This window comes from Trachymyrmex cornetzi, unplaced genomic scaffold (assembly GCF_001594075.2).
Source record: "Trachymyrmex cornetzi isolate Tcor2-1 unplaced genomic scaffold, Tcor1.1 scaffold726, whole genome shotgun sequence".
Classification (NCBI taxonomy): domain Eukaryota; kingdom Metazoa; phylum Arthropoda; class Insecta; order Hymenoptera; family Formicidae; genus Trachymyrmex; species Trachymyrmex cornetzi.
The window spans coordinates 223,310-245,026 of NW_017300055.1; the positions used below are offsets into that span (position 1 = coordinate 223,310).

General features: G+C 32.3%; 1 protein-coding gene across 3 annotated transcripts; it reads right to left on the reverse strand.

The window, feature by feature from the left end:
• Positions 1-343: 343 nt before the first annotated feature.
• Vha100-1 (V-type ATPase subunit a family protein Vha100-1) lies at positions 344-21,125 on the reverse strand. 3 transcript variants are annotated; one of them, XM_018517848.1, is made up of 8 exons: positions 20,767-21,125; positions 20,300-20,605; positions 7,024-7,124; positions 3,647-3,773; positions 3,295-3,471; positions 2,710-2,922; positions 1,240-2,618; positions 344-1,025 (listed from the first exon to the last, which is right to left on the reverse strand). In XM_018517848.1, exons 1-8 carry the CDS (start codon positions 20,881-20,883, stop codon positions 923-925), a joined length of 2,523 nt encoding a protein of 840 aa, XP_018373350.1. In that variant the 5' UTR covers positions 20,884-21,125; the 3' UTR covers positions 344-922. The 3 variants fall into 3 exon arrangements, with proteins under 3 accessions (XP_018373350.1, XP_018373351.1, XP_018373349.1); XM_018517849.1 differs by lacking the exon at positions 7,024-7,124 and adding an exon at positions 14,977-15,062; XM_018517847.1 differs by lacking the exon at positions 7,024-7,124 and adding an exon at positions 14,977-15,089.
• Positions 21,126-21,717: the final 592 nt, after the last annotated feature.

Sequence of the window (21,717 nt, forward strand, 5' to 3'; positions counted from 1 at the left end):
TTTTTCTTAATTAGTCATAATTTAATTCAATATTAGTTTTGTTTAATCTTAATATTCGTTTTGTTTCCTATCTTTTATAAATTTTCGAATATCGAGTTACCACAACTAATTTCTCTTAAGTCGCTTTTAGTCATAATTTATTTTTTATATCGATTTTAATTTAATACAATTGGTAATACATACTGTGCTGTTAGATAAATCAAACAATCTGATTTCGCTGTTAGAAAGAGCATAAAAGCAAAGAATTAGTAATCTTATAGAGTATGGATGAATTGCATACGAGTCGCCTTGTCCATATTAAAAAGATACAGGTTTACAAGTGCAGTCAATCAATTTTCATTTCTTTTCAATATGCCACATTTTTTTATTACGTACAGATATATGGAATAACATCAATCGGTCGCCGATGCGACATACATTTGTTTTCAGATCTACAGACGCTACAATGTGCATGGAGAATTCTGTACTGCTCGCATAAAGGTTTTTAAAATTGCAAGAGATTTCTAATATTAGACGATGACAGACGAGAAAGGTATAAATCAATACTTCATTTAGAGAGAAAGGTTTTAGATCTTGAATTATAATCTAATTATAATTTAATCTCTCGACCACAGGGAAGAAATTCATAATATCATGAAAATATTTTCTTGTCATGATCTTGTGTGCGTTACAAATTTTGTGGTTCGATCAAAGTTTAGTTTATAGTTGAAAGATTACACAAGATAAAGAGGAATTAATTTCCGTTCTTTCGATCGATTTTTATAATCGATACTCTGGGTACACATTTATATTCGTATTACTTTGCTTAATAATTATTTATAACTGATTTGTATAAATCAACAGCTATTGAATTGATAACGCTCTTGCATTTGTATTAATAATATAAGCAAGGCTAGTCATTAATTAACGATGATTAATTTTTTTAATCTTCGGTAGTTGCCTGTGCAGCATCGAGAATGATCTCGAAGGAGAACGGTTGGAAGCTGTAACCCAAACCAGAATAGAATTTGCTCTGAAACTCTACCCTGGAATACAGAAAACGAGAATTAAAAATAATATATATTTTCATCAATGAGCATTATTGACGAGTTTAGCGCAATAATAAATTTATCACTTTTTTTAAATAAAATTATTAATTAAACCAAATAAATCATTTAATGATATTTGCACATAATAATTTACAATAAACACATAAATCAATCAGGAAAAAATATAAGACATCTCTGAATAGGATCTTACCAATGTAATCGAAGTGTATGTAAAAATGCCGAAAGGCCCTCCATAAGTACGAGAATGCCTACGGTGAGCACCGCCCAAAAGGCGAAGACAGCGTAGAGGACGATACCACCATCCCAACCCTCCCTCGCCAGACCGTTTCTCATTACCATGTTCCATAACACCTCAGACAACTGGGCGTGGGCCAAAGACAAGGCCCAAAGACGTAAGTAAGATGCGGTATGCGACACGCTGCCAAGAACATACTCAATAGTGTGAATGCCCTGATGGATGAATACTTCCGTCATGTCTTCTTCTTCCTCTTTGTGGCCACCACTTTGAGTAACACCTCCGCTCTGCTGGAGAGCTCCCATGCTAGCCTCCACGTCGCCATTCTCAGCACCATGATTATTCAGTTGATAATGCTGCTTTCTACGGTTGCGCATCATCAAAATCGGCTTTGCTAGCAGCATCCATGGTACGCAGAGCAGAGCTACGACCACCAGAAACTTTTGCAAACCGCTCTGACCGCCATACATGTAGGGATCGCAATTGCCGACTTTGGTAGAAGGTTTAAAAAGAACCATGTTGATGAAAGTGATGAGAACCGAGGGTGCGCAGCCGGGACCATCGATCGGATCGTTTTTCGGACCATATTTGATCCATTTGACAAACATGAGGATCACCATGTAGAGAAACAGTACACAAAGGAAAATTATCTGTGGCACAAACTCGCAAGTAATATTCATGCGCCTCTTAAAGTACATATGATTCCACAATCCCACCATCACGCCGAACAACATATGCATCACGCCAAAGATGATGGAAATCTTCATCTTATACGAGTTTTGAAAGATGATTTTATTTTCCGCCAGCTGCCACACCGGATCCATACCGAACGGATACGGATAATCGACATAATCCGTCGAATTGGGATTCAGTTGCAGCTCTTTATTGTGCTTAATGGTGCTGTAATTGTAGTTCACCAACCAATTAGAGCCAAAGATGTTGAGAGACTTGGAGAATATATCATTGTAAATTAGGCCGGTGTACATGGAAAACATGCCCATAAGAAAAATGATATAACGGCCGCCGAAGAAAATATTCCAGATTTCGTTATCGCTCTTTTTAGCCGCCAATGGCTTCTCCTTCAGCACCATCCAACCACCGAACAAGAACATAATGAGGCCATGGCCAGTATCACCGAACATTATCGCGAACAGAAATGGGAATGTAATAATGGTGTAGGGCGCGGGATTCATCTCGCGGTAAGATGCAACCCCGTAGGCGTCAATCAACACCTGGAATCCTTTCGTAAACTTGTTCGTTCGATTGTATGTTGGTGGGTCTTCAAAAGTCTCCATGCGATTTAAAATGGGAGGAACAGAACTCCCGCTGCGTTCCTAGAGATGAAAGAACATTAATTTTTTATTTTGCGATACAAAGATCGTTGAAATAGCGAAGGAATGTTATGAAATGGTGTTCATCAATTACCGTCCCACGTCTTAACGCTAGTTGGATAGTTTCGATGTCCAAGACAGGTACCCAGCATTCGGCAATCAGGCACTTTTGAGTAACATCCAAATTAAAAAGATTCAAAGTATGATAGATTGCTTTAATTTTGCGGACTTTAATGAACCAATTCTTGATGTTCTTTGCAGCAGCTACGAGAACACGATGACGATGATCCTGCGTCTGTCCTAAGACCTAGAAATCAAGATCGTTAATATATGTCCAACAAATTTTTTTATCAAATATTAAGGCAAACTCTCTTAATATCAATATATGAAATTTACTATCTAATAATGCTATTACTATCTAATGCTGTTACTATCTAATAATGCTAATAATAGAACTAATGTAGTGACGTGAGAGAGATGGGTCCCAACTCGGTGAATCCTGTATTTGACTCAAATCCTCATCTCGTGTATATTTCAAAAGAGGTTGATTACCAAGAATTAAGAGTTTGAGAGTAAAAAAAAGTATGAGGTGTATCAATCCGTTTCAGAAACAATAAGTTGTTTAACTAATTAAAAAATTAATTCATTAAATTGATATGAGAAAATATAATATTCTCACAGTGTTCAAATCTTCAATACGAGTCATAACGCCCATAGCCATTTCTCTGCGATCGGCTGGCGCTTCTGGACAGGGATACAAAGTCGCCCTGAAGCCCTCGCAGATCTTCTTCACACGAGTCTTCAATTGATCACCTTGGAAGAAAATGATGAAAACTGACTTGTACACCTGGTCTCCCTAAATCCATCATTTTCGAATTAATACTGGACTCTTTGATTAAAACATAAGTTGAAATAAATCATTTATCTTTTTGTCAATAATTATTAACAAAATTCATAACTCATAAGATTTATCTGAATACAATCTTAACTTTAAATTCTTCGAGTAAAAGCGGAGTGGTACGATTACTTACCGTCGAAGGATCCTCTAGAGGAGTCTCAATTTCCGCCTGACGCAAAAAGACGTTTCCACGACACGCGCGCCACAGCATGCGCTCGAATGCGGGGATGCGTTCCCTCAGGATGACTCCTGCGACGAAGCTGCTCGCGTGGCGAAAAAAAATAGCATATTAATAAGCGATAACAATAAATCAGATAATTAGGGCGTCTGTCGGCAGATATATGCACAGGTTAACGCAAAAAAAAACTGCGTAAAAACTCGCCACGATCACGATTTACGGGGGTCAATTTGTTCTTGCGGTGATGAAAAACGAAGCGTCGTGATGATGATCTTTAACGAAGGCGGTATAGCGAAGCCTTCAATCTGTATCGGTTAACGGCTTGATGTGGATTTTCCGGTAGTATTGCTAGCCAATTTGGGAAATGATGATTTCTGTAGCCATGGATCTTCTCTCTCTTTCTCTTTTTCTTTCTTTCTTTCTACATACCTCAGAACACTTCTGTCAACTATCCTAGGAATCCTTGAAACACTCTTTGAACGACAAACTCCAATAAACAGCATACAACGTGTGTTACAGGAATAAATCCAGTCTATAGACCGGATAATTGTGCTAAATGCCATGGGGTTTGCTTGTAAATATATTTTTATCAGGTTGTTGTATACGGAGAAAGAGAGAATTTCTTTAGCATTCTAACTTCTTTTACTTTCATTATAAACAAAATGAATTATTTAACATATCGTTTGAAAATAACTCAAAAAAATATACATAAAATGAAAATTTTTCAAAAAAGTTGTATAATCTGGAAAGAAAAAACACATAATTGTTAAAAATAATGTACTTAATTGCAGTAAACAATTGTATACCTCTTTTGAAAAATAACTAATATCTATTTTCTTTTTATACCAATTGATTTATTTATTTTTATTACTCTGTGAATAAAAGAGTATATTATCAAAAAATTAATAATTTTCAAAATATTATATATTTTATGTTAAAATATGCCAGAATAAAGAATAAAATATAAGTACAGATGTAAACTATTTGTAAACTACTTGTGATTTTTTAACGAATCTATTTTAAAACTTTTATATTAAGAATAACTAAAAGAATCATATTATGTAAAAACATCATATAATTCTACATATTTTTAAAAAATGGCGATAATCTTCATGTGATCTTGAAAAATCTATTTTTTCCGCGTAAACTAATTTTATGTATATTTTGTTTATGATTATAATTAACATTATTTGTCACTCTCCAGACCGTACAACGTGTACAACATACGTTTTGCTTGAAACTTTTTCGATGCATATTTTTTCAATTATTTTCAAATAACATTAAATAACTCATCCTGTATATATAAATTTTCCAGTAATTATCTCAGATTAAGAAAACATTAAAATTATATACACAACAACCTGATATAAATCTCTTACTATTATATATATGTATGTATGTATGGGTAAAATTTTGCTTCAAGCCCTTATATTCTTTCAATACTGTTCAATGTATTTTTCTAAATCTTAGGATCTTTATATCCTTGAAGGTTCGAATATTGGAATTCTTTGTGATTTTCTGTTATAATTATTCATTTCTCATATAACACTGCGTATAATATTCGTATAATAAAAAGCTTACGATCATATTTAGCATTAAACATACGATAAAAATACAAATCTAGGATTTTAGCTCAATGTTTCAAATTTTCATGAATCTCAAACCTCTAAGGATCCAAAATATTGAAAACATAGTTTCAAAGATCTAGACTCCTAAGGATCTAAAATATTGAAGTAATAAGATACCAAGTATCCAAAGCGTTAAAAACTCCAAGAATCCAAATCTCCAGGGATCGAATGTCGCATAAATTCGAATTTGCAGAGGATAATTTTGTCGTTTTGGCCAAAGCATCGAAACAATCTAAAAAATCTGGCGATTTCGAAATTCCTCGAGAAATAAGGAATTTCGGAGATGGAAATGCCAAGCTTCTCAAACATAATGTCTATGTTACATCTGCGTTAAAGAGGAGGGTAGATTTGAAAATGATCAAAATATCAATTTAACCCTTTCGATACTAACAATCAGAGAAGACAATATAATCATCCATCGTGTGTCACTCACTGTATACCAAAGGCACTGTATTACAGCCCCTCATAAAAATTTTTATGCGGGGATATTTTTCAAATAAATATTCAGTTTTTTGTAATGCTAGCCGATGTAATGCGTGTACTCCTGTTTTGCAATTTATTATACTAAACTTTATTATTAAATAATTAAAAAAATTTTTTAAATATACTGTATATGTATTTGTTACTTTGATATATGTATATTATATATAATAAAAACAAATGTTTAATGCATTATCTTTATATACAGGGTGTTCCAGAATTCGCGGATTGCACAGCATTATTGTACGTACCAGAAGAAGCAACTTTTTTCTTTGGCAAAATTGTTCAAACTTTTTAAATGAGAGCAATTTTAAGCTAACGAATGAGCGTTCTACGTTACGCATGGATCAGAAGTGGTGCACACGGCGTATATATTATTATTTTATTATTTTAATAAAGATTTTATAAAAAATATACATGATGTCTAAATATCACTATTTTGAATATAACTTACTTAAGAAAAGAATTTTCTAATTAATATCGCCGAAGAAACGACTGAAAGTAAGATAGTAGATCAGACAACTCGTGAATAATTTTGATAGATCATTGTTCCAACACTTTGAAAATGTTTGTGGCCTCAAAAAAGGCCGATTTAATAAATTAAAGCATGTGCTCAAAATGCAGACCTTCTATTAGTACGCACTTTACTCTGTGGATAAGATTTTCTTGTACAAATCATTGAATGTGTGTGTGTGAGGAGTCACCCCTTAAAATCTTTTAGCATACTTAGGACACCCTGTATATCGATATTTCTTTTTTAAATCTCTTAAAAAATAAATGGACTATGAGCTGACCATTTGATTTTAAAGAATTATAATTGAATTAAAAGTATTACAATCAAAATTGCAAAAAAAGGCTGACATTTTTTTAACTATAATTAAAATTCAAGAAAAGTTATACTTTTATTTAAAAAACACATCTGCCAAAATGTAGCTAATCGTATACGAAAAGGAATTAAAAATAGATGATTTAATTAAATATACTGATGAAAAGAAGGAATGTAAAAATGGATTTCATCTTGTGTTTTTGCACCCTCCCCCTTGTGCATGATTCAGAGATGCTCAAATGTCTGCTTCCTCGAATTTCTGGATCATCATGTGTTATTTTATTTGGAAACTCGGTTATCAATTCCGCGATTTCCGGAATTGACTCATTCAACTCTTCGGATTCCTGGGATCTAGCACGACGAAGATGGAAGGAGTAACTAGTAATGGGAGTACGTACCCCAGTTGGACAGGGCCAAGGGCGGACTGGCGGGCGATACTATCATCGCTAATCAACGCGCGTGTCATGGACTCGGTAGGGTTCAAGCCCGCGTGCTCTTGCTGACGACACAACAGACAAGACACAACCACATTAGCCACACTAGACACGACCACAATGCTCCAGCTCACCACTCTGTCTCTCGTTTGCGCGGGATTTCCCTTCGATTTTTTTCGTTACCTTCTTCACTGTCTTGGGCGAACTTGAGATATCTCTTGATCATGCGACAATCATAAAAGCGGAAATCACAAGTAAAAGTGATGGTGTGACAGCTCAATATCTCTCACACGTATATAATGCTATGAGATTGTGATGAAATGAATGGAAAGATGACGATGTAGAATTAACTATTGTCATACTTGAATTTCTGATTTTTTGACGATTACCAAATAAGTCAGTTTTTGCCGTAATAATTGGGAAATTGCTTTATAATTTTGCAACGGAACAATATAAAATATCTTATAAGATATTATTGTAATGTAACTATACAACGAATCAGAAATGAAAATCCCAAACGGTTAAGTTGGATTTTTAGTGCTGAAATAATTCTATATAAATTTATATATTACATATCCAATCCCTCAAAGTCATCTCACTGTTCGCTGAATTATATTTTTAGTCTTGAAAAATTGATACGTAATTTAATTGTATCAATGCTCGTAAGGCATCTTAAATTGATCTCAAAATTCTGATGCTGATATACTTTGTAACGGAAATTATAATAATCATTTACACGACAATAATAGTAGCTAGTACTATATAAAGATTAACATTTTAAATTTACAAATTTTATTGTAATATCTTTGCGCAGATTTATAGATTTTATTAATATCATTAATATCTTTTTTATTATAATATTATTTCTCTCGATATCTTTATTCTTATATATATGTATAATTGTAAAATTCTTTTTAACATTATGTCTTAAATCTTAAAATCGCATTTAAAGATGAAACCATAAAATGCAGTTTCATAAGCAGTACAAAATCATCGAAAACAATTCGTTACATCAAGATACCTCAAGTTCGTCAAGTTGTTGAACTATAGAAACTGCCAATACATAAGTGAATATAATAACAAAATTAATAATAATGGAAATTAAATACTCGCTGATAGTTGATAGCAAGTCAAACCACGACCGAATGCTCATATAATTTAATAATAATGCGACAAAGAAAAAAAATATATCTATATATATATAACGTTTAATCCGAATCTGGTTGTAGAATTGTTCTAACTCGTCACAATTTTGAGAACTTTGCAGTTAAAGTTGCAAAAAAGAACTATTTTCACATACTTCATATTACGTACGTCATATTATAACTATGGCATAAGATGTGTTGAAGAAATGTTCTTGCAATAAAAATTATGTACCAATGTTTTTAGCCATTTAAGATTTTCCGGCCTCCCCTCCCCTGAGAGTATTAAGGTGAATGTTTCCCATTGTATCCCTATAAATTTAAATTTTATATATGTTCCGAAATTGTGTACAGCCTGTTTACTGGGTAGATTACATTTCAAAACGTCTTCATCGAAGAAGATTTTACTGTATATATGTATATACTATAGTATATGATACGAGCACTATATATTTTGAGTAAAATTTTTCTCGGAGAGGACGTTTTGGAATGTACCCTTCCTGATATTCGCCATTGAATTCGCTATTTTGAATTTGTCAATTATGACATTGGACTCATGCTCGGTATCATATAATAAGACATCTATATATAAATTTTTCCAACAATTCGTAGATTTCTTAAATTTTGACATCCACCATATAGAATCCGCTAATTTAAATTTGTCAGTTATGACAACGGATTTGTGTTCAGTGATTTAAAAAAAATTAAGTTTAAATTTTAAAAATTGGAAACTGTTTGGCAAATTGTGAATAATCTAATTCACAACTTTTCCGTAATAGATTCTATGTTAACAATACATTACTTGTTAACCATAACAGACACAAAAACTTTTTTTTGAGGCTGAAAGTCCTAACATACTTAATTTTGAATACAAGAGTACTTCCTCAGCAAGTCGCATTTTGTCAATTATAATATGATAAAATACGTAAAAATAGCCCTTTTTTGCAATTTTAATCGCAAAAAAGAGCAAAAAATTTCTGAAAATTATAACATGATAGAATAATTCAACCAGATTTGAATTCCAAAAAGATGAGAAATAACTAATCTCGTTTTGGTGTTTAAAAAAAAAGTCATTTTCTGTTAAACTGTGTTATATATGTATAATTACTAAAATTATTAAACTCAATGATTATACAATATAAAAGTATGATAATAAATAAAAAATATAACAAATAAATGTTTTTGAAATAAATTAAAACAAAAATTTGTACATGTATCTAAAACATAAAATAAATTAAAATATAAAAAATGGTAAAAATGTTATGAGAATGTTTTAAGACTTCTTGATTTTGATAAATCGATCATATCTACAAAAAAATTTTAAATAAGAGTGAAAATATTAAAACAGGTAAAAAATTCTTATTTTTTTTTTATCAAACAATCTGAAAGAAATTCATAAGCCAAGATTATTTCGTTCAGCAGCTGCAAAAATTTCTTGGAAAAGATAATCGATCGAATTATAATAGAATCAACGTTGCTAGCAGACTTATCTGATTCCCAGTTCTTCTTTTCTAATCAATTAGAAGTTGATCAAATTAATATAATTATTCGTATTATTCGCATCGCTGCGAAACGAGAAATAAGAATGTATTTTTGAGTAAAGCATGACACAAGCCAAGCTTAGATCGTTAAAGAAGTTTCATCGGTTCTTGTTACAGTTCGGAAAACTTTTCAATAATATCTTCGAATGTTATATATATATATGTCAAATATGTGCGCGCGCACATGTAAATCTTGGTAACTTTAAATTTTCCTCATTTTATAAAATATTGATCAATAAATTCCACAGATATAATTTATCAAAATATTGAAAATTTAGAAAAATGAAAGGTTAAAAATTTTTTACAGAACACACATTTTGTATCTTATATAAAAAAATTTCAATCAATCTTAACTTTTTTTTAAAACTTCTGAGTAATCGTCGTGGCTATGTTAGAATCTCGTGACATATATATATATAGGCGAGAAGTGACACATTAATTTATGGTACATGCCATTTGTAAATAAAGACTGAGTACTCAGGAGTCTTAAGATGTTTACTTCAATATTCGGACATAATATTTTGAGAAATTAGTGTTTCATATTAAAAATAATTGAATTTGTAACCAAATGAAATAAGTGCTACATTTTTAATACTCTCAAATCTAGCACAAAAAAATCTATAAATCCTAAGACAAAATCCAACGAGGTATCTTTAACGATCTAATGATCCACATTTTAATTAAGGTAACAGAAGGTAAAAACGTGTGCGAAGGCATGCGAGCAAGCGGCACATTAAAAAAACAATCCTTTGTTAAAAAGGAAAAGAACGTTGTTATACATACCCATGGCCACACCATCATCATTTACTGTTATTTACAACGCTGTATCACTACAGTGTGAAAACTATTACAATAATTTTGCCGCGCAAGTGTCGGACTGGAAAGCGAACGAATTTCGATCATTCTCATCGTAAACCAAAAGTACTCGATACAGTTTGAATTTTTCTCTGCTTGAACAGTGTTAAATAAGTGATTGTATCAAACTGTATCAACTGTTATCAGTCAGCGCAATCCATGCCGATTTTTTTTCTCTTTCATAAACGCGCGTAAACTGCGACATAAAATGAGTGAGAGCTTTTAGGCCTGTTCTTTTTGGCTGAACTTTTGCACCAGTTCATCTTTCTTCCTTTTCTCTCCAGGAGGAAAGAAGAGGAAGAAAGATGAATTGGTGCAAAAGTTCAGCCAAAAAGAATAGGTCTTTTGTTTTGCGCAATTGAACGGTTATTCATAAAAGCGAACAATCGCGTTTGTCTTTCAAGTGCGATTCTGATTGCTGAAGCATCCCCAAGGATGAAGAAAAAGAGGATAGGATATTATCTATTATATGAGAATTGACCATGGTAGTTTGGCCAGATTTGTAAACCATATTCTGGAAATGTTTAGAGTACGGTACACAGATATGCAATTTAAACAGTCAAGAGAAGTTTAGATTTCCAATAATCCTTTATTGATAAACGTCACTAATAAGGGAAAATTTCTCTAAACGTAAATCGCAAATAATGTCAGATCTACATAAATCGCTCTCTTCGATAACAAAAAAAAAAAGAAATACATCATTTATAAGCTTAATCTTGGTGATATAAATATGAACAAATATCATATATTTATGAATTTTAACAGATACCTAATATGCATGTTAGTTGTAATTTTTTTTCCGTTCTTGGTATAATATTAATATAATTTAAAAAATTCGATTTAGTTTTTTAAATTATATTAATATTTTATGAAATTTCATAATTTATAAATTATAACAGCAATAAAGATAGTAAAACCAGTATGGCAGTCATAAAGTATACACTTTCATTATCGGAACACCACATGTTCACATGCATATTGGTTTCACCATTATATTTTTTACAGATTTAAAAATTCTTTTTCGGAATTAAAGTATACGCATTAATATGTGTTTTTGAGATGGAGATTATACCGAGAAAGGAAAAAATTATGAAATTGAAATTTTCTTTACCATTTCTTACGAGTAGTCCTATTCTTTGAGCCGCTTGAGATTTGTTCATGTAGAGTTTTTTGTTAAGTATTTGCAATGTAGAGTTACCACAATTTATATATTCCTTTAATTTGATATTTGTGTATAATTATGTATATTTGAAGGGCTTCTCACAAAAATTCCATTTAAAAAAAATTTGGATGACGTTAAATTGTACTCTACTAGTAGTAGTCGTGAACAATTATGTTCTGGCAGAATCAAACAAAAAATGAGGAATTTGCAAAGATTTTGCAATTGCAAAGGATGTATTTATTAAAAGAAATTTGTTGAGCTTATAAATGATAAAACTCTTTATTATAAAAAAATCTGTAGGTTTGACATTTTGCGATTTATACTTGAAAACATTCCTTTGTGGGAGAAATAGATAAATACCATCAAAGCGATCAGAGGTTCGAATCAGAAATTATAAGGATTTAAGGAGATTTTATAGTCTGTTTTATCAACACAATTAAACGCAATAAATCGTGAGTCGCAATCCCTCGTCCAAACCAAAATTGTTTTGTACAAAATATAAAACTTGTACATAAAGCAAATATTGTTACGAGTTGACGCTAGAAGCCGATAAAAAAACTATAATTTTTCAACTTTTTTTCGTTTTTGACATAAAGTCGGCTGGTTTGGACTACATTATTGTTTAGAATGTAATTGTAGAAAAAGATTTTTAAATCTGGTGTGTAAAAATAATTATAAAAATACTTACACGAAAAATAATCGCATTCGATCGGTAAAATAGAAAACATTAGAATCCTCTTAATGAGAAAAAAATTTTGAAAATCCGGGAATTTATGATTTTAGGAACCTGATCGGCGTTTATAGTCCATTCCTATTACAATACCGTCTGAAATAATAGAAGACGTTAATGTGGTTCTGATTTATGACATCTTGAAATACTCTACTGTATTTAAGCGGTTTTAAATATAAGAACTGACTATGAATACCGACCTAAGTCTCTGACACATAAAAATTGGGAAACAATTTTAGAATCGGGGAACGATTCATATTATACAAATTTTGTTACGAAGTGGATACAAATGGACTTTCAATGGGGAAAGGAAACCTCGCACGTCGAGAGACAAGGAGTACGGGACAGCTCAAAACGGTCTTTGCGAGGGGATGTTCCAGCAACGCAAAGTACGACTCCGTTCGTTGAACTTCGACTGGAGTCTTGGATAGACACAGGCAACAACATCGAGGCAAAAAAAAAATATTTTTGCAAACAAGATTCGCAAATAATAACGGTTGATAACAGCTTGCCTGAGCGGATTCCTATAATGTGCTCCTATGGCGTCTGCCGCAGTGTACAGGTGCTGCTGTAATCACAGAACACACTGACGTAGGACGTCTCTACTATCTAGGATCTAGGGTGAGTACCGGGCCTTCGACGTAGCGATTACGATTACATGAAAGAGGAAAGGGGGAAGATTGGGGGGAGAAAAAAAAAGATTCGGAAATGATGCGGCGTACTTCTTTGATAAAGACTCTCTACGAAATCTTTCTTTCCCTTGAACTTTGCGCGTATCTAGGAAAACTTTGTACTGGGCGCAATTTTAATTCTGTGCGAAAACCGAGTCTTTAATATGGTATTTATCGCAGATTTGAGTACTCGCTGAGATATTAGCAAGATTCTCTTGCAACAGCTATATATAAATATGTTTAATAATAATAAATTATCTGCAGCAAAAAAAACTAATTTTTTTAGTTAGCTGCAAATAATCATTATTCAATTCCAAAATATTAAGATTTGTTGAAAATTAAAGTTGTTTTGAGTTTTCTAAACAGTAGAAAGTCTGCAAAAATTCAAAGAACTTCCCACATGCTAAGATGCTAGATATATAAGGATAACTCTCAACGACTCGATTTTCCAAATTTCATTTTTTAAGTGTGCTATTAACTTATAATTTATTATATTGTGACGATAATACTAAAGTCTTACGTAAGAATAAACATATTATACAATTCGACACCAAATTCTCTCCGAAGCATCTTACTACAAATTATAAAGATTTTTTTCGTGTCGAACACGATAACATTATCAGAATTTGTATAGCACGTCAATATTTTGAACAAAATAGACCAAAAATGGCGTTTTAAACCCATTTTATCTCAATTTACTAAAAATCCTGGTGTGTTACGCAAACAAGAATGTCGTTCTGACGACAACATGTTCAGCGCGAAAAAAAATCGGGGTATATATTATGACACTTCGAAGAGAGAAAAAAAGTGATATTTTGACAAACTCTATTATAAATATAATAAAGACCATGTTAAACACTCGGTTCATTTTCGATTCTACGACATATTTCGGTTCCAATACGTGTTCGAAAGTACATATAAGAATATTTCACCGCGTTATTTCGTTTATTTGGCTACACATTTCCTGACTTACTCTTGATCCTCGGATTACTGATTAATAAATCTAAATCTCGAGATATGTATTTATTTATCTTTCATAGTACGCACGCCGCTATAAAGTAATTCTGAAAAAAATTATTAAAATAACGTATAACAATAAAATATATAACAGCTTTATTATGTATTATATAAAAATAAAGATAACACAAAGTCACAATACAAAGTGACAAAGAAGTATAAAGTATATTTTTTGTTAAAGAGAATGGTCAAGAAAGAGAGATATATATACACTCATGTCAGTAATTTGAGGATCAGTGTTAGTGACCGAGCACTATTGCGAAATGCAGCAGTACATCGGATTCGTATTCTGCAACACAAACTGTAGGCATGCGACGTTATGTACTGATTCTCGGTTATGTGGAAATTAAAATGCAGAACGTGGTGATTCGGAATTACATATCCTAAATTAAATCTAATAGAACTCGGAATATAAATAAAAAAGAAATTTAAATGAAGTTGTAATCGAGATGCAATAAATTAATCCGTTATAAGATTCGTATATGTATAACTTTCAAGAGATATTAGCTTATAATAAATATTAAAAAATTTTAAGAAGGAGCAATGTAACTTCGAAAACTTAAACGTCAAAAAATCTGCTGTAAAGTAAACGAATTTATTCAAAGTAGAATTTCTCTCTCTCTCTCAAAAAAGCAAGACAAAACAATATTTATCAGTTTTTATTTTAAATGGTTGTAAGAAAACTTTTAAATTCTAATGCAAGGATCGAAATTTTGATTTTACATCTATTTATCTTTTGGGACGTATTCAGCAGTCGCCACGCTCTGCATTAAATGGATGTACGCCACACGTTAATTACCCGAGCTTGAGAGCCTGGCCGCCGGCGCGGAGGCCCTCCTCACCCAACAGAGTAACTTGCTCTTCTTCACGGCTGGGATCTGCCATCTGCGACACGACACCTCCATGCTCAGCCTGGCAACAGACACAGGTCACCCCTCTTTCGCCCTATCTCCCGTTCCACTCGCTCATACTAGACCCTCTTTCCTTCTCTCTGATTCAAAATTTTCTTCAACTCACCGAAGAAGAAGAAAAAGAAGAGGAAGAAAAAGAAGGGATCTCTTCATGAAGTCGCGTAATTTTGCTCAATGCTAGGTCTAACAATAAGTCTAAATTCGTGACACTTAGCCACGAGAGAATGAGAAAAAACAAAGGTTCAAATATTTTATTAAAAAATGTTTTAAGTCGCGAGGAATTTAAATAAAAATTCCACCAAATTTAAAAACAGTTTCACGAAAGTAGTTTTCTAAGTACACAAGATATTAAACGTGCTAAATGTTTTGAAATTTTCAAAATGAAAATAAGAATTTAATTCCTAGATATCCAATTTTTCAAAATCTAAAGTTTGAGAGAATTTACAAAATCAGATACTAAATGTATAAAGTTGAGATGTAAAATTTAAGAAATACAAAGATGTATAATAGTTCAATAGGAAAGCATCACGAAATATGTCAAATTCGTGCAGCCCTAATATTTCTAGTTTTACAATTATAATCAAAATATTGCTGACTACTGATTGCAACTATAATAGCTACAATAATTATAAATTACTTAAATTAGAAACATATATTACACATACAATTATAATCTTGCTACACATGCTACATGCAAAAAATTTCATTTCTTAATTCAGTAAAGGCTGTAATTATTTCCTCAAAATACGTTTTTAAATTTCTATTAAAATAAAAAAAAATACACGAATATATTAAACTCAAATAGTAATTATTAAAAATGTATTTGCTAAAAAAAGAAAATTCTAATAACACTAGTCAATAGGGATGTTCGATTTATATGCTGAAGATCTATCTCTTAATCGATCTCGGATTGCAACATAGATCGATTCGCCAGAGAGATCGCGTTGAAAAGATCGATCTTTTAAAGATAAATTCAGAAAAATTTATTTATACAGTAAAATGTTTCATTAAAGAAAGACTCTATAATTACTATTGTTATTAAGGCTCGGTTTTTCATTTACTGGTTAATTTGTGGTTAAACTTAACCAGATGTTTCACTCAATGGGTTTCACTCATGACATGTAACACTTTAAATGAATAAAAATGGAAACAAGAGGAACAACCTCCAATAGGATCTTAATAAATATTATTAAGATCATGAACAACATTCAAAAGATTTCAGCTGATGTTTGGATACCTTAAATAACATTAATGCCGCCGATACTGTCACTTTCAATCCTTATAACTCGAAAACTTCTTCATGAAAAAATATTTTATTATAGTGTTTTGAAAAACTCTGGAGATGTGCTATAAAAATACGCAATAAAAAATGAGTTCTATTAAAAAAATTTAAAGTGACCTTGCTCTGACCTTGCCACCCAAGGTTAAATCAATGGTTCCATCTTATGTCCCCCTCGAAGTCACAAAACTTTTATCTGAACATATTTCTCAATTTGACGCATACTTTTAGAAATAATAGCTTGTAACATTTTAAGTGCGTTACCCTGTGAATATATGTATATGGTTTATCAATAGTAATGAAAATGATTTTTTTACGCTTTCCAGAAAGATTGCGTGAGAAAAATGAAAGTCGAGGTTACAGTTGGGTAAGGATCTCAAGTATACGATTGGATCCTTCTTAATTGAGTTCAAATCTTTCAAACGATCGGTACGTTGCAGAAATGCACATTGGTTTTTTCACTCTCGTTACGGAAATGTAGAGATTGTGCAATTAAATTTTATAAATTCAAATTTTACACATTTATATTTTACAAATCTGACGTTATCAAACGAATACGTTCCATGAAAAGTGCACAAATCACAAAGCCTTTAAAGAATTAGTACGTACAACTTCCTCTAAATAATGTGTATTGAACAAATTAATCCAATATTGCAGACATTAGTACAATTCATGCAACTTGTCATCAATTAATCATTATTATTGATTATGCAAAGCTTCATGCTTCGTGCCTACAATTAATTCATATGTGGGAGTTTTCGTGGTTCTACTAATTTTATAGTGATCTTACATTAATTTCAACGACAATAATTTTGTATAGTGTTTTGTATGTTTATCGTGATTCATGTTTCTATAATATATTTCTATTGTTTTATTATTTACCACTAAGAAAATCTATCTGCTCCTAAAACTTTAAGGGAAGTGACTTAAAACATTTAAGTACCTAATTATTGCCATAGAATATTATGAGTATCAAAAAATTATTTAAAATTCCTAAATAATTGCTGCGTATGAATATCTTGTTAAGTAAATACGATACGTGCAAACATGTCTGTTTCCAAACATATATTTCACGAATTATAATACATCTTTACTTTTATGTGAAAAAGAAAAAAATTAAAATTAATGAAACAAAATAAAAAAAAACAGAAGTAAAAAATATATAATAATCGTTATTTTTGGCTGAACTCTTGCACCGGTTCATCTTTCTTCCTCTTCTTTCCTTCTGAAGAGCAAAAGAAGAAAGATGAACTGATGCAAAAGTTCAACTAAAAAGAACATGCCTATTAATATACTAAAATAAAAGAAGAAAAATTAACAAACGAAATGACACGGTGAAAATTGGAATGAAAAAATATATTTTGAGTGTGTGTGTGTGTGTGTGTGTGTGTATAAAAAAGATATATTAAATATAAAAGTAAATTAAAAAGAATTTTCAGAATATTATGTTAACGGTTGCGTTTTTAAAAGATACACTTACAAACTAATCCGAGACAGTTCATGTGCAAAGGTGCCAAGACACTGTCGATACAAAGAGAACAACAATAATATACAGTCTCTCTTGGTTGCTACACACAATATGGGTAAACTAATAACAAGTAGTTCTCCAATCTAGGATCAAACGTTAAATACAATTAAATATGTATAATATGAATCCGTACAAAAGTCGCGACGATACTAGATTACTCTCAAGGAACGTAAAGGGAGACAGGGCGGAGCGAGTGACTTGTGTCCTTTGCAGCAGTGGCTTTTTGTTAGTTGGCAACACTAACACATTAATAATCCTAAAATCACTCAACAATATATGATTAGTAACAGTACAAAACGAGGGCATTCTTATGTCTGACAATTTTTAGAAGTGGCAGAGATTCGCCACTTTTTATCAGTCTTATCTAGAGATGTAAAATTACCGTCAGATTTAATGTGACGATTACTTACAGTAAAATTACGGTAAGATGGTAATTTATTGATAATTTTGGTAAAATTCGTTGTTTTGTGTATGTATAAATAGGCTGCATTTATGTTTTCCACACTAATACATAAAACAATAACATAAAACAATATTCTTCTTATATTTTCATCAAATTTCTCATGACTTAGTAAAACTGAATCTGAAAGCATTTATTATCACTGAAACTTTGCTATTCTCACTAAGGACTCCATGTACATAATCTATTTGAAAAGAATATGTAATGTTGGAACTTAATATTATTCTTCTTAAATTTCCATACATAATATTGCCGAAATTTTTTAAAATTTCTTCACTGTATGTTTAATTTTCTATATGCAATATACGCAACTATGTGCAATATATGTATATATGTAGTATATCAATATACAATATCATAATATTTTATGAAAAATACATAAGATATCCCAACATTCGCGAAATACTACAAGAGAGTTTCTTCGAAAAATTAAATAGAAAAGTTATTTGTAAATATTTATTATTTTAAGCAATAGTTTTTAAGATATAATAGTTTAACCAATTACAAACTACATTTAAATAATCATCTATAAGTATTAGTGCGCGCTCACCAGCGCTCACTAACACCTATTACCACACATGCGATTTATGGACAGGTGACCATCTAAACGTAGTCTATAACTGACAATATTTAAACCTTTATTACTTAAAAAATTACTACTAAAATAAAAATTTATAACTTTTTTATTTCATTTTTTGAGAACTTTCTTTTTATAATATTTTAAGTCACGGAATTTTGGGACATCCTGTAGATGAGTTAAATAAATGTTCCATTTATCTTAAAGGTCAAATAATTCTTTTAAGATTTATATCAAATTGTTTTATTTCTGCAATTTTTCCAAAAGTATCATTTTGCTTAGCTTTTGAAGATTACTAGGTTATTTACCGTAATTTATAGAGTAAATTATCACATAAAATCGTTCTCATCCCTAGTCTTATTTTATTTTGCTTCTAAGCAACTCCGCTGCATTCGCATAAAGTTGCATAAGTGCAAAGACAGGCTTTTGTGGTATATCTAATTCACGCAGTCTCCAGCTTTTCATGCATCAGAGAAAATTTAGCTCAGCCTGTAGCCTTATTGCTCCCTCTTACTCTCTCATTCTCTCTCTCTCTCTCTCTCTCTCCCCCTCCCTCTCCCTCTCTTTCTCTCTTTCAAGTACAGTTATCCTTCAATCAATAATTTGACTTTCATTTTTTATAATATGTTACAAGATTGTCACTTCAACAAGATCTCCTCGTGTAAAGATCTTCCAAATTTTTATAAAGATACAATACATTTTCTTTATGTTATTTCCAAATAATTTATATTGTTAGAAACATTAAGCAGATTTACAAAGAAATCTCATTAAAGTGATAATATGTTTCACACTGAAGCGTATTCACACTAATCTCTACATCTGAAAGAAAACACGCGGGATTTATACACGATAATATCGATTAACGGAAATGTAAGCCAAACAAGTATAAGGCTGTAAGTTGCAACATTAACTTTTTACAATACATCTTGCCTCTTTGTGCGAAAATTTATAATTGTAGCAAACAGAGCAGAATGAATTCCCGGCAAGTGTCTTGAAAGCAAAATAAATGACTGCGCTTTGCACTAACTAAAGTATCCAATTGAGAAAGAATTCTTATATGTCCATCGACTCGACATTCACAACAAATGACAACACCATTTCTGATATTTACAACCCATTGCAAAAAGTTATCCCCAACCAGATTCACATTCATATTTTACAGAAACGATCGAACAGACTAAGAACTAGATACATCCACTTTTTACAATTCCATGGACATCATTCTTCCTTTCCGATGAGCAGATCTGGAAATAGATCTGCTCTTGACAGTTTGTAATACTCCAAAAAGTAAATTTGCCTGATTCTTTTATGCGTTATGTCCTAAATCCTTAGACAGAGGCAATAAGGATTTGTATGATGTAACTTACCTCGTCAAAGAAGACCTGAGTCTTTCGCAAAATATGCTTGAGTTCGGTTAGTTCCAGGAAGTTACGTTTGAGCGCCTCAGCATTCTGATTTACTTCCCGCAACTCGTTCTCCAATTTCTCGAAGGTGGCTTCCAGGTCGATCATCTCCCGGGGCTGGGGAGCCTCTGGGTTCTCTCCAGTATCCAACATTGGGATGCCATCCTTCTTGATCTCTTTCTCCAGATAGCGCAGCTTGCGCTCCATCTCATCACAACGTCGTACCTCGTTGACAAACTTCCGTTGGAAAGCATTGACGTCGGGATTTAACTAAAATAAGATACATATACATAATAAGATAAAGGTATAATGATAAGGATAAGAACCAGTTAAACAATCGACAGTTATTAATAATCTAAAGAGAAAAAAATTATTAGGCCGTTAAGAGGTAAGAGAAAATGATGAGAAACGCGATTATTACAGGTACTTACGTCGCGAAACTGTACCAAACCGAGCTCACCGAGCTCGGAGACACAAGCGTACGCAGCTTCACTTTGGAGGAACAGCTGACACAAAGTCATCTCCTCGCTGCGAAAAAGCGAGCCCATTTTTGTGGTTGAAAGTAACGTGCCACAACGATTAAGTAGATTTATTTCAGGAGCATCGGCTGACAGTTGATCACACACTTGGTTCTCGTTATCGTATGCCTGAAACCACTGAAATTGCGGTCATAGGTGGGACCATACGTGATAATACCGATAATTGCGATAACGGACCGTAAGGTAACGCGAACAATCGATTAGTCACGAGATGCATGAGCGCAAGTCGCGTCACGCGTGGTAAGAATGACCTTGCTACACCCATGATATAAATACAAGGATTGTGTTCGGAAATACCACCCGAGTGGCCTTATTATCTTATCCTTCATTAACATTGGGTGAATAAAAAGATAAAACGATACACGGGTCACTTGGGTGAATTTCCGAACACAGCCAAGGATATCTTAAGGCCCGTCTACAATACACGAAGTAAAAAATAAGAGTAAGAAATTAACTAATCACAGTCGATTATTCTTCTCACATTCGACTGTGATTGGTCAATTTCTTACTCTTACTTCTTACTCCGTGTATTGTAGACGGGCCTTTAGGCGTTGTCTACAATACGCGAAGTAAAGCCGGCGGCACACGATGCTTGTTTTCCTGCTGGATTGCTAGCTGGATTAGAATCTTGCCACCGTATTGGCTGCGATGCTGGCACTGTCAGCACTCGCAGACTTTATTCTTCGAATTTTGATCTTTAGAATGAAAAAGAAACTCGTTTAATTATAATAATTTTAAGCAAAAAACTTGGTTTAAGTAGGGTCCTACAGCGTTATCGGCCCGACTAGAATCCTAGATTTATCAGAGAGGCGCAACCGGTGATATGCATTCTGATTCGCTGTT

What these genes read in the sequence shown, in the direction of transcription:
- Vha100-1 (XM_018517847.1), bottom strand. Translation starts at nt 20,883, where the DNA reads ATGGGCTCGCTTTTTCGCAGCGAGGAGATGACTTTGTGTCAGCTGTTC. An exon ending in GTTTGGTACAGTTTCGCGAC is followed by an intron (nt 20,606 to 20,766) that starts GTAAGTACCTGT and finishes ATCTTATTTTAG; the next exon opens with TTAAATCCCGACGTCAATGC. An exon ending in CATACACTTCGATTACATTG is followed by an intron (nt 1,026 to 1,239) that starts GTAAGATCCTAT and finishes TCTGTATTCCAG; the next exon opens with GGTAGAGTTTCAGAGCAAAT.